Genomic DNA, 17,063 nt, shown 5'->3' on the forward strand with positions numbered 1-17,063 from the left:
TGTTGAGAAATCCAAGCTTAATCTGATTTGCTTGCCTTTGTATGTAACACTTCTTTTTGCCCTAGCTACTTTCAGGATTCTGTCCTTATCTTTGAATTTGGAAAGCTTGATTATTATATGTCTTGGTGATTGTCTTTTAGGGTCTATCCTTCCTGGGGCTCGTTGAGCTTCTTGAATGCTTATCTTTTTGCTTTTCATGATGTTTTGGAAATTTTCTTCCAGCAGCTCTTTAACTACCTCCTCTGTGGGCTTGTGTGATTTTTCCTGTTCTGGAATGCCAGTAATTCTTAAGTTATTCCTCTTCATGTTATCCAACATGAATCTTAGGCTTTCTTCAGATTTTTATCCTTTGTTGTGCTTGCTCTTCTTAGTAGTGTTGAGAGATTTATCATCTAGTTCACTAGTTCTGCCTTCTACTTCTTCAATTCGACTCCTTTGCCCTTTCAGTGTATTGTCTGTTTCTGACATTCTATTAATCATTTGGACCTCTTTCTGTAGGTTTTGAATTGTTTCCAATGCTGTATCTCTCTTATTTGATTGTTTCTATAGTGCTTTCCTGTCTTCCTTATTTTTCTCAACTCCATTGTATAGTGTTTTGATACATTTTATCATCATTTTTCTGAATTCCTTCTCAGGAATTTCCAAAGACTGATCATCTTCCAGTATGGAGCATAGGTCTACTTCCAGCTCATTTGCCTCAGTCATTTTATCTTATTTCTGGACATGTGCAGATATGGTTGATCAACTGCTTCTGTGTTTTGGGCATATTTAGGAGTTATCTGTGGTCTTAATACTTAGCTGTGTGTTTTGTTTCTTTTTTTAATGCTTTCTGATTGCCTCCAGGTAGATGTGATCAGGAAATGGGCTTCCCTTATCCCTCTCCTTCCTGAGAAATTTCAAGATGTCACTGTTGGTCATTGTGACATAACTCAGGATTTCATTTTCAGCCTATTTCCTTTTTAGTCTGCCTGTCCCACTCCACAATCCCCGTGTTCAGGCCTTTTCCCTAATGATAAACAGTTCAGGGCCAGCTGTGGCCATTTTGCACTGCTGTTTGGTTTTAAGTGGAATATGTCACTTTAAATTTCAAGGAGATCTGTATGCATGCATAGTGGAACCCTCTGGGGGTGGGGGTGATGTGTCCACTTGCTTAGGTACCCCCTCTAGTCACCAGAATGGAGGTGCACAGATAGCTTTTTTTTGTATCTGTTCATTGGTCTCTCACTATGTCCACACCTTTATCTCCACAGTTCTGTCAGGCATCCATAGGTGCTCTGATCCTTCCCTTGCTTGGTCTCTCCCAAGATGGTGGCTCCAGGAACAGCTGAGCCTCTTGAATTAGAAACCAATGGCTTTCTTGTTTCTGCTACAAATTCCCCTAGCTGTATGTCTTCCATCCTTCTAAATAGTCTTTTGTATGTGGTTCAGAGTTCTGGCACCATCCCTGAACCTGCTTGGTCTAGTATTCTATGTTGTTGCTATTGGAGCTCCTCACTGCATTTCTACCCTCTCTGCCATCTTGTTTGTTTCCCTCGTTTATTCTTTTGTAAAATAAAAGGTGATGCATTTTCACACCCCAGGAAAACGCCTCTTACATTGGTTCCAACTCAGAGAGACCCTGCAATAAGGTTTCCAAGGCTATAGAAATCTTTACAGGACCAGAAAGCCTCATCTTTCTCCCATGGAACAGGTGGTAGTTTTGAACTACTTACTTTGAGGATAGCAACCTGACTTGTAATCAGTACGCTACCGGAGCTCCTTACAAAAATGCATTAAGAGATATAAATAGAACTCACAGAAAATTCAAAATAAAATGCCAATTTGAAGACACTACTCATTTCTGATGTTGGTCTTATTTTCTACTAGTAGTCCTGGTGTGTTGCTGAAGAGAATGCACTAGACCACAAGGTTAGTTTGAATTGCAAGGTTGGCAGTTCAAATCCACCAGCCACCCTTGGAAGCCCTATACAGGAACTCCCTATGAGTAGGAACTGACTCAACAGCACTCAACATTTTTCATTGGGGTCCTCAGGTCTGAGGACACAGTCCATCACTCAGTAGGTACTCTCATATGCGCAACAAATTTATGAATAATGAATGAAACTGTTTTAACTTATTAGAAACAGAACATTAAAGCTTAAATGGTTGGGTAATATAAAATATATAATGACACAATCGTGCAATAATGATGATCCACAGGTTCCTGGTGTAGTGCTGTGGGTTAATGCACTGGACTGCAAAGTTGGTTTGAGCCATAAGGTTGCCGGTTCAAGCTCACCAGCTACTCCTTGGAAACCCTATGCAGGGTTGCTAGGGGTTGGAACTGACCACAAGAACTAGATAGTACCCAGCTATCACTACCAGCTGCTCTGAATGAGATCACATTAGAAGGTCCTGAAAAAAGTGGGAGAATATGTGAACAAAAGTCACAATCAGAAGGGAAAAAAAAAGGGCATGTTTACAGGTTGGACAGAGACTGGTAGAACCCCTAGGATATTGTCCTCAGGCACCCTTCAGGTCTGGAGTCGAGTTCAGTCCTATGGCTCAATTTTCAGCCAAGCAATAGATAGGTCTACAGGGGAAACAACAACACTAGTAAGGTACACATGCCTGCACAGAATGAGCAACCATTTGAGATGAAAAGGGCAGCATTTACTCAAGGGCAAAGTTCAGAAAGGTTGGGAAAGAAGGAGGAATGGAGACAGGAAACACCGAGAGGAAGTGGAATACATGATCTAGCAATGAGGAAACTGGAATCAGTGAGAAGAGACAAAATGTGTGATTTGGGCAAACTGGACATGGTTATCCAAAATGGGGGGGCTACAAAGGCAAGAAATGACTGGCTTATAAACTTTTAAGAGGGAACCTAGATCCAGAGGGCGTGGAGGAAGGTAGAATCTCCACTGAGTAGTATCCAATCTGTCTAGGCGGGGCTGATGAAATGAAATGCGGATGAGTCTCTTGTGATACAACAGTGAATAACTGTTATCAGGACCGATTGTGAGGGTTGGAAATGTAAAGGTAGACATTTTGTAGCAAGGAGGAGAGTGATAAACTTTGCAGTCTTGGAGCGGTGGTGCCTGGGACCATCAATGGAGAAGAGCGGAGAGCGGACCCTACCCAGAGATGCAGTGATGCCTGGGATGGAGGCAGAGATGATGAAATGGAAAGATGGAGCAGCTGGGGACTTTAGACCCAGAGAGGGAGAGGGGCTGTGTGCTGATGACTGGGGCAGGCTTGTAGGATATTCTCTTTGGCTCATTGATGATTCATGGAGGGGACTGTAACCATGACAATGAAACAATATACGATAGGATGAATGTAAAACTAAGGTTCTCCCATGTAAACTATCACATAATTCCCAATAAAACATTTAAAAAAAAAGTAATTAAAAAAATGCATGATTTAATGAATGCAAAGCAGATGATCTGTCCTATAAACCTTTACTCAAGTCACAGTAAGTTTTTAAAAATAAGCCATGTAATACAAGATTTGCACTTAAATACACTGATGGCAGTAAAACTTGGTATAGGAATTTGTGGAGTAATTTGGCTATAAGTGATCCACATACCTTATGTTCCAACATCTATCCCAGAGAAACATTTGTACATGTGCACAAATAACCAAGTAACAATCATCATGATTATTTTTTATTGAAGAGTGTTGTAGAGTTGGTTCCGACTCACAGCGACCCTGTATAGGGTTTCCAAGAAGTGGCTGGTGAGTTTGAACCACCAACCTTGAAATTCAAACTGACCTTTTGGTCAAGTGCTTATCCTACAGCACCACATCAGGACTAGCAGCACATATTTACTTAGTGCTTACTATATGTCATACACTATTCCAAATGAATTCATTCATTAAGTTATTAAGAAAAAAGTACAAGTTATGGTATTACATGTACAGTGTGATAGTTATAATCTATGAAAAAACACCAAAAATCATATGTATAGTCTTTGGACAAATATGTATCTATGGAAATGCAACATGTGGTTTGGAAGAATACTTTCAGTGCTGGTGAGGTTATGGAGCTATTAATCTAAATGTTGCTTAACGATACTGTTTTTGTTGTGAAGTGTCATCGAGTTGATTCCAACCCATAGTGATCGTGTATAGGGTTTCCAAGGCGTGGCTGGTGGGTTTGATCCACTTATCTGTGGTCAGTAGTCCAGTACTTATCTTACAGCACCACAACAGGAAATGCTAAGAATTCCAATGTGCTATAATCTTTTGAGGAAAAGCCTACGTTTTAAACTAATTATACTCTTTGTGGGAAGTTATCTTAAGAAATTCAGACAAAAATAATTTTCTAATGCAATGTGATTTATCAAGTGGAAAGAGTTAAACAAAGTAAGCAAGAGCTGACACTCATCAGATTTGCATGGGAGCAACCAGGGATTTTTCTAAATGGTTGATTTTCCCTTTTATGGGTCAATCCAATGTCATGCTAGCTACTAAACATTTTGAGTTATCACCCTTAAGTGATAGAATATGCTGAGATCATTTTAAAGTTTTATTATGAATCTTATTGCACCATTTATGAGCATTTAAAAAAAACAGAGACAAAATTATGTCCATGCCATGATTAAATTAATGTGACAAGTCAGGGCCTGGTCCAAAACAAGGCTCAATAAATATGTGCTGAGAATCAATTATGTGGAAATGCACACATATACGGACAAGGATTTGGTGACAAACAGTAAAACAAAAACAATGTGATTTATATAGAGTTGAGTTTTTTAGAGCATTTATGACCTTTCCCTTGCCAAATTCTTTGTTAGGGGTATTCTTACGCTGTTTTAATTTCCTGAGCTCTTCAGTCCTACGATGTGATTGATTCTGGCCCCTGAGATATACCTTCAAGGGGAGGGCAGACATAAATACAAAGAATTCCAATACAAGTGCCAAGTACAACCCAAACACCATGTACATGGCACCAAACAAGAACAAAGAGAGCCAACTATACCTAGTATCAGGTTGTAATTTAGATTTCTTCAGATTTTTTAAAGAATTCTTTACTACATGTACTACAGGAAAAAGGGCATTCCAATTGAAGGTAATTGCATACGCAAAGGCAGGGAGGTGTAAAGTGTGTGTGGTGTAGAATTGCTGGTGTGTGTATGTGGTGGGGGTGGGGGTATGAAGAGTAGAGGAGAGGCACATTGACTGGAATTGAGGCTGGTGATTGGATCATTTACCCTGGTCATTAGCTCTGGGTGGCCAGTAGGATGAGCTGGAGGTCAAGAAACCTGGGAACAGTTCGAACAGTGAAGATGTTTTCAGCCATCTAGGTAGGAGATGAAGAGGACAAGGCAAGGAAGCAGGAAAAGCAGCGCTGGATTTAAGCAGAATTTAGAGATCGAGTCCTCTGAATGATTGGATAGCAGGATAATGTAGAGAAAGAAACTGAGGGTAATTTAGGTTTCTAATTTAGTTAACTGAGAAGCACAATTCACTAGGCACAGCCAACATATATATTGAGTGGTTACCACATGCTAGCCAAAGGCTACGGAGTCCTGGTGGCATTGTAGAGTAAGCATTGGGCTGATAACTGAAAGGTCAGTGGTTCAAACTAACTTGTGGGGGGAAGATGAGGCTATGTCCTCTCATAAAGATTCCGTCTTGGAATCCCTGAGGAGCAGTCTTACTCTGTAATAAAGAGCCACCATGAGCTGAAGCCGACTCAAAGGCAATGGGTTTTTTGCCTAATGTCTCACCTTTCTATATGATGGAAAAGTTCACAACAACCTACTTTTCAGACAAGGGGGAGTGACTCACCTAAGGTCCCTCAGTTAGGTTGACTCCCAGAAGGACTGCAAGGCTGTAGATGTTGAGACCCAATTTGGCTGTGCTTTTTTGGGGTGCTTTGGGGATACAGAGATGGAGAGATCTAGTAGGGAATTAGAAACAAGGGTTCTGGAACGCAGGTGGAAGATAAATAGGACAGTATCCCGATTTTATTATCATACGATACAGCCCTGTATAATACTACCTATTATATGATATAAGTGTTAACTGAACACTATACTTCTCTGAGGCCAGAGTACATATTCTGGTTTCTGCTACAAGCTGCTCTTACATAGAGAAACCAACAATTTTCTGAAATAGAACTACTTGCTTAGGTGAATGCCCATGTTTTCCTCATGCATTGGAACCAATCTCTCCCTAATCTTCTCTTGTCTTGGGGCTCTTTACTCTGTAATGCTCTCAGACTGCCAAGATTAGAAACTTAACCCAGGTGGCATTAGACAAAAGGTAGTATAAGTCTAAGAAGATTCTGAGGCATTTAAGGAACAAACAAAGAAGAATACACCAAAAAGGATGAGACTGAACAAAAGTAGACTCAAGAGCAGGACCAAGGGAGGATTTTAAGGCAGGCAGGGTGCATAATGTCAAATGTTCCAGAAAAAAAACAGAAAGATTATAAAAGAAAGAATCCAAACTCTCAGAGAAGGAATGAGTCTACAGGGCTAGCAGAAGAACTAGATGGTGCCTGGCTACCACTAACAACTGTTCTGATCAGGGCCACAATACCCTGGCAGAATGGGGGAAAACTGCAGAACAGAACTCCAATTCTTTTTTAAAAAAATGTTTTATTGTGAATTATGTGATAGTTTACATGGGAGAACATTAGTTTTACATTCATCCTATTGTATATCGTTTCATTGCCATGGTTACAATCCCCTCCATGCATCATCAACCAACCAAATGGTATACACTACAAGCCAGTCCCCCGGTCATTGGCACACAGTCCCTCTCCCTCTCTGTGTCTAAAGTCTCCAACTGCTCCATCTCTTCACGTCATTGTCTCTACCTTCATCTCAGGCATCACTGTTTCTCTGGGTACGATTCTAGCTCTCCGCTCTTCTCCCTTCATAGTCCCAGGGACCTCAGCTCCTAGGCTGAAGAGTTAATCACTCCCATCCTTGCTTCAAAATGTCTACCTTTATATTTCCAACCCTCACAAGCAGTCCTGATAACAATTATGCATTATTGAATCACAAGAGACCCGTCTGCATTTCCTTTCATCAGCCCCGCCCAGACAGATTGTATACTACTCAGTGCAGATTCTACCTTCCAGGTCCTCTGGATCTAGGTTCCCTCTTGAAAGCTTGTAAGTCAGTCACTTCTTGCCTTTGTAGCCCCCCACCCCCCATTTTGAGTAGCCAATGTCCAAGTTGCCCATCCCTGTCTACTCTGTGTGTGGAGGGGGTGGGAATGATTCTTGCTGTAAGGATTTGTTCCCTCTTTTGAGCTATTGCATCCATAGGTGTAGGTCAAGTTCATCAAATTGTATCAGATTATTCTTTTTTTCCTCTTCTTTCTTCTTCTAGTTGAGCTCTGATCATCCAGCCATTGAAGACAGGTCAAGTAGGTATTATCTGCAGGGGTGGGTGTTTTTATGCATATGCCCTCTCTTCTTACAAGCTAGATGTTTCATTCTCCACTCTAGTCCTCTGTGGCTATGTCACTGACTCTGGGCCCAAGAGTCCCCAGGTCTTGCCACACTGCTGGCCAACCAGGTCTCCACCTGGGTTGACGGAAGTCTACTGAACATTATAGGGCTTAGCTTGCAGCTTCATTGCTGTTTTTCCCTCATTTCCCCTTATCGGTGACGAGCGTGGTCACCAATCAGAGCGTGTATTCCCCTTGAGTCTCAGTCTGGAAGGGGGTTTGCACTTGTCTTGATTTCTCCTGGGCAAGCAAGTTGCTTGTTCTTGTAGTAACAGTTGGTCTGCCTATGTTGTTTTATAATTTTCCTGTAAGTCTTTCTTTCAAGAAGTACCTTCTGTTCTTCTAGCTGCTCCAGGCTGGTCTCAAATTCTTTAACAGTCCAGACTTATTAGACCAGTTGAGACTTGAAGACTCCCTGTGACTATTGCCCTAAGATAGTCTTTAAATGCTGGACCCAAACTATGTCCTGAGGTCACCCTTTAGACAAATAATAAATTGGCAGACAGAATAAAGGATATTATCCTAAGTATGGTGCACCATTAAAAAACCCAGCGGTACAAGACGAAAAGATCAACAATTACTCTAAAACGAAAGCGAGAAAACTAGAAATGGAACAATGAGAACACAAAGCAAACAGACACATTGTGAAAATTTAGTTAGTATCACTTAACAAGTAGTGTCAAGTTGTCAGGAGCCTTTGAATTTAGGCAAATCAGTAACTTTAGCTTGGAAGGACAAAAAGGAAAGGGAAGCTTGAAAGAACCTTGAGTTCCAGAAAAGGCATCTACTTTCAGGTGGACATGGTGGTGCCCTGGGATTAGGCTGAACCTCCAGTTGCCACATGTATGTGTTATGGCAGACATAGGGTCTGAGAGCAAGGCCACAGGCTCCCTTAGCCCTCACACAATTTTACCTGGAGCAGACTTAGTGCAAATTCAAAAAGGGAGAAGGAACTTGATAAACATGATAAAGTGCAGATTTACCTGTACGAGAGCAAGGTTACTGATGATGACTCTCTGCTGCTCTTGGGGGTCATCAATTTGTCCAGTGTTGGCCTAGGATAGGAAAGGAAAAGTCAACCTGACTGGGCCCAAAACAAGGTAAACCCTTCCCAGAAAAGGCAATCACTTGGAAGAAAAGTCAATAAATCTCAACTTTTTTTTTTTGAGAAAAATGGGCAAGGGATAAGGACACAGGTCTCTGAAAAATGAATGAATGTCATGGACCACCTTCGCATGTGCAAAAACATGCAAATACACATACTACCTCCAATTATAAGGTAATCATGGATTTCTCAAAACTCTTCAATCAGCCTCAGAATAGCAGACGGGTTGTTTCCTTCCCTGGAAACACCCACCAGCCAGTTATATCTCAAATGACCACCAATGCAGCCTGATCTTACTTCTGGGAAGTCACCTTCTAAAAGCCCATAATTCCTTCTCTTATAGTAAAATAGAGTGATCAGAAATAGAAGTTTCTCCTTTAAAAATCATAATCAGCTCCAAACACTTTGGTAGCAAAATTTAAGAATTAGATTTAAAAAGAAAAAATAAATCAGAAAGCAAATGTAAGTCTATTTTTTCAATCGAGTCATTGCTTATGACTCTCCTAAACTCCAAGAAAAGAATTATAAAACTGGTACTATTGTTAACAAACTTGGTATTTAGTTTGCAGTTTTCCAAATGAAGAGAACCCTTCTATCGCTAGCATGACTAGTACTTGGGCAGATGGCTTATCTCACTATAAGCCTCTATTTGCCTACAATAGATACCACACATCTGATGTTCTTGTGGGAGTAACAAGGGTAAGCAATACAGTGGCAAAAGTCAGGGTGCATTCTTTAAGCTGGTAGGCTATTTCTCAAATATCCATTTTCTTTTGCTCCCACAGTGGAATGATGTGTTTAATCAAGACTCAGCTTCGAAGTTTCCTGTTTAACAGAAATTTTCTATTAATCACCTGAACTCCAGATAAAGGAGTTGCTTCTAGCCCATATGATCCTTTAGTACAAATTAGAAAAGTCATTCTTTCCTCAAGAAGGAATCCATCAGTTGTAAACTGTTAAAACAAACAAATCTCTAACCTGTACAGTCCACGCAGCAAGCCTACTTTAATGCGTATAAATGTGCTTACTAGCAACCAATGGTCATATGATTGAGTTCAGCTGAACAAGTAAGTAGGCAAGAAGGGAATGAGATGAAGTCTCGCCATCCTGGTTTCCAAGGAGCATTCAGACTGTACTTCTTCCAGTACTGATCTGTTTGGTGTTCTGGTAGACCATTGCACTTTTAATACTTTCCCCCAGCATCATAACTCAAGTACACATCGCTTCTTCTATGGTCTTCCTTATTCACTGTGCATGTGAGGCTACTGAAAATACCATGGCTTGGGTCAGGCGCACCTTATTCCAAAACTGACATCTTTGCACTTGAACACTTTAATGACGTCTTTCTTGTGCAGCAGATTTGCCTAATGCAATATGTTACTTGATTTCTTGACGGCTATTTCCATGAATGCTGATTATCAATCCAAGCAAAATGACATTTTTGACAACTTGGCTTCTAACTGGAAGGTTGGTGGTTCAAACCCAGCAGCTGTTTCTTGGAGAGAGATCTAGCAGTCTGCTTCCATAAAGATTTACAGCCTTGGAAGACCTACAGGATCAGAATTAAACTTCACAGCAATGGGATTTTGGTGGGTTTTGTTTGTTTATTTTAAATACTGCTGGATAAAATTACAATACAGACATCTTTCTCTTACATTTCTGAAGTCCTGAAGTCTTAAACGAGTCTTGTTGTCAGCTGCCACAGAGTTGATTACACCACACCTCAACACATGGCAACCTATGTGTTACAGAGTTGTTGTTTCTGTTATGTGCCATTGAGTTGGTTCCAACCCACTGTAAGTTTTTATGGGAGCAGAAAGCCTCTCTTTCTCCCACAGAAGGGCTGGTATATTCATTATCACCGACTCTAGTTTACCAGCCCAGTGTATAACCCACTATGCCACCAAGGTTCCTGTGTTACAGAGTAGACCATAGATATTCTTGGTCATAATCATAATGGAGTCTTGGTGTGGTGCTACAGGGTAAGCACTGGACTGCTAACCAAAAGGTCAAATCTTCCAGCCGCTCCTTGGAAACTCTATACAGAGTCACTATGAGTCAGAACCGATTCAACAGGATTAAACAACAACAATAATCATAATGGAGGAGGCCTGGTATGACACTACAGGATCATCACTGAACTTCTAGCTACAAGGTTGGCAGTTCAAACCCACCAGTCACTCTTTAGACACTCTCATCAGGGTTGCTATAAATTGGAATTGAGTCAATGACACGTAACGACAACATTCACAATGGAAGAGAATCCCCAGACCTTTTCTTCTATGGTACCACTGAGTGGGTTAGAACCACCAATCTTCAGGTTAAGCATAGAGTGCAAATCGTTTGCACAACCTAAATCAAAACCAAACCCATTGCCCATTGAATTCGTTCTTAATCTTGGCAACCCTACGGGGAGCAGTAGAACTACTCCAGGGGCTCCCACAGCTGTGATCTTTACGGGGGCAGACTGCCTTGTCTTTCTCCTATAGAGCAGCTGGGGGGTTTAAACCACCAATCTTTCATCAAGCAGCTCAACATGTAACCACTGCATCATCTTGGCATCTTTGTACTACCTAGGTACCTTGAAATGAATCGTATGGAGCTAAAATCAAGGTCTTGTCAGGAATGTGCTCCTTCTGGAAACTCTAAGGGAAATTCTGTTACATTGCCTTCTCCGTATCTAGGCCTATATTTCTTACATTATTTGACTCAGACCCTTCCTCCACACCTTCATAGGTAAGCAAATTAACATCATCTCTCTCTGACTGCTTATCTTTGCTTCTGTTACATGACCTCTTCTGTCTGAACTTCCTTTTGCCTCCCTAAAAATCCGTGTAATTACATTCAGTCCAAATGGATAACCCAAGATACTTTCCATCTCAAGACCTTTAACTTCATATCTGCAAAGACTCTTTTTCCAAATAAAGCAACACTCACAGGTTCCAGGAATTAGAACCTGGTGTCCTTAGGGGCCAATCTTCAGCCAACCAGGCCCCACCCATCTCTGAGCCTCATAGTACACCCTCTGACTTGAGCGACATTGCTCTCTCTCAGTTTCTTGAACACAACATGCCATCTCCACCACAGGTCATGGTAAATGGCCACCCTTAAAAATAAAGGGAAAAACCATTCTGCATAACAAAAGAATTTCAATTCCCTGGAATAACTAGGAGGGGAAAGCAAGAGCCAGCTAAGCTAGGAGCTGTGGTGGTTAAATCACTAAAGCACTCAGAGAGATAGGCCTTGGGTAATAGGCATTCAGGTGACCTCTAGAGGGCAGCAACCCCCAGCAGAGTCTGTTAGGTGACTTGAGGTTGTCCTTGATCTCTGAAATCTTCCATCCAGCCTGACTACACATCAGAACTCTTGTGAAGTGTGAAAGCTAGGAGATTCAGGTCCCGGAGCTGTAGGGTGAACAGGGATAGCCTAGAGCCTCAGGTCACAAAGACATGGGTACCAACTGCCACTGGGTTAAAGAGGAGACAATAAGAACACAAGGCCTGGGAGGAGTGGCCAGGCAGAGCATGAGCTAAGAGAACCCAACACAGTTTGTCTTGGTCCTTTCACCTCTTCCCAATGGTAGTTTCCTGAGAATCCACAGTACCCACCCTACTAGCTGCTAAGGGGAACTTGTTAGGGGAGCATTCACTCCGGGCTGCTGGGGACTGTGAGCCCAGATGGTGACTTACAGCTGTGGACAGTCGTGAGGCCAGCGTCATCTCCAGGTTCCCCTTCAGGCCCACCAGGGGTGGCACCAAGGTCATAAGGTCTTTTACCTCCACAAACACAGGCCAGTGCTGGAGACAAAGAACAAGAATCACACAGTGGCACAGCTCTGGACATCCCTGACCACTCCTGGACCTTGAGTAAGATATTTCTCATTCCCTACAAAAGGAAGAAACAAGACTAACTTCTTAAATTGCTTTCAACTAAAAACCAAATAATGAAGTCATTTAATTTTTTGCGTACTGTCTAATGGATGGACACTTGTGGCCTCAAGAATGCCCCTTTAATTCTCTGGCCCACAGAAGCCAGGATAATTGGAAGCAGGGCTATGAAGAGGCTTAGTAGGGTTTGGATCCAATCTCTAGCTGTATGAAGTATTCATAGAAATATGAATTTGTTGCCAGTTTACAAGTAGGGAAAGTCATCATAAATGGAGAGCCCTGGTAACATCTGGCCAGATCATCTGGGTTGAGTAGCGCGATACTTTTATCAAGGTGCCACAGACCCTTGTCCTTCCTACTCCCCAGGTTCTAAGGCTGAGTGGAAGTCCCACTGACTGTCTGGATTGTGCTCTTGATTTTTCAAAATAGTATGTCTCTATCCCATGTCACTGTCAAAGTAAAATTAGTAACTGGAATGAAAAGGATGTATCGGTAAGCCTGGTGTGGTGCTGTGGGTTAATGTGCTGGACTGCAAGTCGGTTTGAACCACAAGGTCGGCAGTTCAACCTCACCAGTCACTCCTCAGAAACCCTGTATGGGGTCACCGTGAATCAGAACTGACGCAACAGCACTTAACAGCAACAGTGGCACTGCAGGATAAGCACTGGAATACTAGCTGGAAGGTGGAAGTACAAACCCACCAGCCACTCCACAGGACAATGATGGGCTTTCCACTCCTGTTAAGATTTGTAGCCTTGGAAACCATCTACAGCATGGCAATGGGTCAGAATCAACCTATTTAATATGCAGTTAGATTGATGATTTTCTTTGTCATCTAGGAGACAGGGACTTGAGGTCTAGCCATGATTCTCCCACACAAGAACTGTATTGTTGTGTGTTGTCAAGCTGGTTTTGACTCTATGGAGAAAGCAGAGCTGTCTCATGGGGTTTCTGAGGCTGGACTCTTTATGGGAGCATAGTACCAGGTTTTTTATCCCAAGGTACCACTAGTAGTTTAAACTTCAAAGCTTTTGGTAAGTACTTAAGACGTGTGCAAATGACTGTAATCCCTAGGGGGTGCAAGCGAACCATCTGTAAGGCACCTCTAGCTAACAAAGCAGGAATATTGTTTTTTAGATCTAAACCTCCAAAATGAGGAGGACTTCTAGTGTAGGGGTCATAAATATCTACAGGGGCCAGACAGATAAAATAAATCAGTAAGACCAAATGAGGTATTAAAAATTGATCTTTTTTAGACATGATCATGATAATGTGGTAATGTTTTATTTATTTGCTTTAAAAAAGTCCTTTCTTGCTTGTAAGCCCATTTTCAGCCTACAACTAATTGAAATACCTCCAAGAGGCTCTAAAACTTTCCTAATGAAATAGACTTTTTGTGGAGCCTTTGCAGTGTATTGGACCTTAGGTGGAACCCTGAGCCCCATTCAGAACCTTCTGAGGTGGGACATTCCCACTAAAAAGGACAAGCAGACCAGCAGACCAACCTGGAACAGCTAAAGAAACAGAAGCTACTTCTCCAAACAAAGATGAGCAGGAAAAATCTAAAATTAAAAAATGACAGTCTGATTCGCTACTACAAGAATAAGCACGTTGAGAGCGGGCGGCACTTCCCTGACCGGCAGGACAGGTACGTGAGCTTGGGACAAGTAGCGGGCAGGGTCACAATAGGGGCTCCAGCCTGGTAAACAGACAGCTTTGGGGCAAACATAAAACACTAGGCTGCAACTCTATGAACTTGGTTTTTTGAAAGAACAAAAGATGGAGGAGGCACGAGCATTTTTAACTCCCACCCACCCGCTCCCGGCTCTCACCAGGGGGAAGGTCCTGCCCACGGCAGAACCTAACAGAGCCTGAACGGATGTACTCACAAGGAGGACACTCTCAGAGAACCAGTGAGCCCGCAGGAACCAACATAGTCCATCCCAGGGGGGTTCTCATAACTACATTAGGCACAACCGGTGAATATATAGGGAAAATTGGGAGGCCCAAGGCACAGGGGGACAAAGGGGCATTTTAGACGTCATCAAAAACAGACTCCATTTGTCCACAAGCACGAAGCCCATCCCCCACCCCTTCAGCCTAGGTCAACTCTCCTCTCAGTCTCAGACCAGGCCCAGGATAGGTAGCGACTCAATCCCAATAACAAAACACCCCTGCTGTGGCTTAATCTGCCAGACCACAAACTCTGAAAAATTGCAGGAACTGTGAGCTGCAACCGCTGCACCCCACAACATATCAACAAATAGCAAAATCTACATAGATCCAAAACAGAGCAATAACATCTTAGATTAACTGAAGAAGCACAGAGGGCAGGACTTGCTGACGGCTAGGGCGAGGGTCACCAGCAAAAGTGGCTCGGAACTCCAGGCAGAAAGGGGGCAAGACAGAGCTCCCAGATTCAGACCCACAGAGATAGGAGCAGTCTAGAAGATGGGAGACTTGTAGCCAGTGGAAGTTGGAGCGGAGGTGGGAGGGCATGTACCCTTAAACCTGCTGGCCAGGCTAGATGATCTGGGCCCATAGCCTGGGAGAGACAGGGCCGCTGGACTGAAGAGGGGCCGCAGAGATGCCAAGCCGCGGAAATGCTCCGCAGGAACATATAGGGTGCTTTGCCTACTTGGGGCGGGTCCGAACTAGTTTTTTCTCTTTTTCTTTTTCTTTTTTTCTTCTCTTCTTTCTTTGGTGTCGGGAGGGGGTGCGCTCATAGTTTGTCCACATACATCTGGGAGAGAGGAGGTAGGGGCTTGGCTGAGCGGTCGGGACCTGCCCACACCCCTGACGATCTCCTGTGCCAGGAGAACACGCAACTGGGACAGACTGAGATGAAGAATGAGTCTGCCCTTCTTCACTGGTTTTAAAGAGAACCCAGCGTAGTGCTGTGGAGTGAGTGGAGTGTGCTGCACTGCAGATTCCTTTGAGCGACGGGCCCAGTGGGACGGAGCTGGCAGCTCATGCTCACTAATCACTCATAGGAAACCATATACAGGAGACACGGCTGTGTGTCCTATTCGGTCGGATTTGAAAGACGTCCCACTGTAGCATGGTGGACTGGAGTGCCACTGCAGGGCATTCCATTCTGTGGGGTCGGCGGCTCAAGCTCACGGGCGGCTCCTCGGAGGCCCTGTGCGGGAGACTCGGTTACCCGCCATATGTGGTCTGCCTATTCGTTTACACTGGAGTAAGAGGAGTCTGGCACAGCGCTGTGGGCCGAGGTGACACACTACAGACCCTTTTGAGCTGCAGGGCCAGCAGCACGGCCCGCCAACTGCTCCACGGAGACCATATACAGGGTCGCTACAGGTTAGAATTGACTAGTCAGCACCTAACAGCAAGGAGAGGAGGGCAGAAGTGACTGAAAGAGAGGATTTTAAAAATATATACATATTAGGAGTCAGAATTTTCTTCCTTATTAATATATTTTCCCTCATTTTATCTTACTTTACCTTTATTATTAACACCTTTTAAAATTTTATTCTCTCTCTTATTTTTTCTCTTTCTTTTTACATAAAATTTTGTTTCTTTCTCTCATTTTTGTGTTTGCTTCTGATCCTGATTTGGTTTTTGATTTTTACCCAATTTCAGTTGTCTGGCGGTTGCATAGCCTCCTTTTTGTTTTTGGAAGACACTTTGTCTCCCTATATTACACAAGAAGAGGCAGCAACCACAGCCAAAAAGTCAAGCTGAAATCACACCTTTTAAAATACCAAAACCCAGGCAAGAACCAATACCAACAGACATATACCAGGGAAACAGGCAATACCTGTGAAAGTCACTCCGAGTTAAGCAATAAGAAGAGGGAATAGAGAAGACTATACCCTAATCACCTCTCCCTGATAACAATCATTAAGCAAAAAAGAGAACCAAAATACATACTTACTTAAGTGTTAGGCCCACAGATAAACAGCAAAAAGGCCCACAGATAAACAGCAAAAATGCCCAAGAAGCAAAAACAGATAACCATATCAGCACATGTCCAGAAAAAAGATAAAATCCATGAGACAAATGACCCAGAAGTAGACCTGGAATCCATTATGGAAGAAGGGCAGGCCCTGGAAATGCCTGAGAAAGAATTCAGAAAAATGATTATGAAATGTTTTAAAACACTCTACAATAGAGTTGAGAAAAACAAGGGAGAAGACAGGAAAGTGCTACAAGAACAATCCAACATGATAGATCCAAACAATCAATAACAAAATGGCAGAAATAAAAAACACACTGGAAGGACAAAGGAATAGAATCGACGAGAAGGAAGGAAGAATAAGTGAGCTGGAAGATAGGTCTTTTAATACCTCTAAAATAGAAGAACAAATACAAAAAACGATAAAAAATTCTGAAGATGATATAAGATTCATGTTGGACAACATGAAGAGGAATAATTTAAGAATCATTGGCATTCCTGAGCAAGAAGAATCACACAAGTCCACAGAGGAAATAGTCGAAGAACTTCTGGAAGAGAATTTCTCCAACATCCTGAAAAGTGAAAAAGTTAATGTACAAGAAGCACAACGGACTCCAAGAAGGACAGACCATAAAAGAAAATCACCAAGACATATCATAGTCAAGCTTTCCAAACTCAAAGACAAGGAGACACTCCT

General features: G+C 42.5%; 1 protein-coding gene across 2 annotated transcripts in view; it reads right to left on the reverse strand.

Annotated features, from left to right (window-relative positions):
* SLC41A3 (solute carrier family 41, member 3) overlaps positions 1–17,063 on the reverse strand; it is a 134,016-nt gene that overhangs the window by 28,175 nt on the left and 88,778 nt on the right. For both annotated transcript variants that reach the window (XM_006876220.1, XM_006876221.1), the window contains exons 2-3: positions 12,250–12,357; positions 8,439–8,510 (exon numbers count right to left, since the gene is read on the reverse strand). In XM_006876220.1, coding sequence (XP_006876282.1) covers positions 8,439–8,510; positions 12,250–12,357 — 180 coding nt within the window. The remainder of the gene's footprint in view (positions 1–8,438; positions 8,511–12,249; positions 12,358–17,063) is intronic.

Source organism: Chrysochloris asiatica, unplaced genomic scaffold, assembly GCF_000296735.1.
Source record: "Chrysochloris asiatica unplaced genomic scaffold, ChrAsi1.0 scaffold00367, whole genome shotgun sequence".
Taxonomy (NCBI): Eukaryota; Metazoa; Chordata; class Mammalia; order Afrosoricida; family Chrysochloridae; genus Chrysochloris; species Chrysochloris asiatica.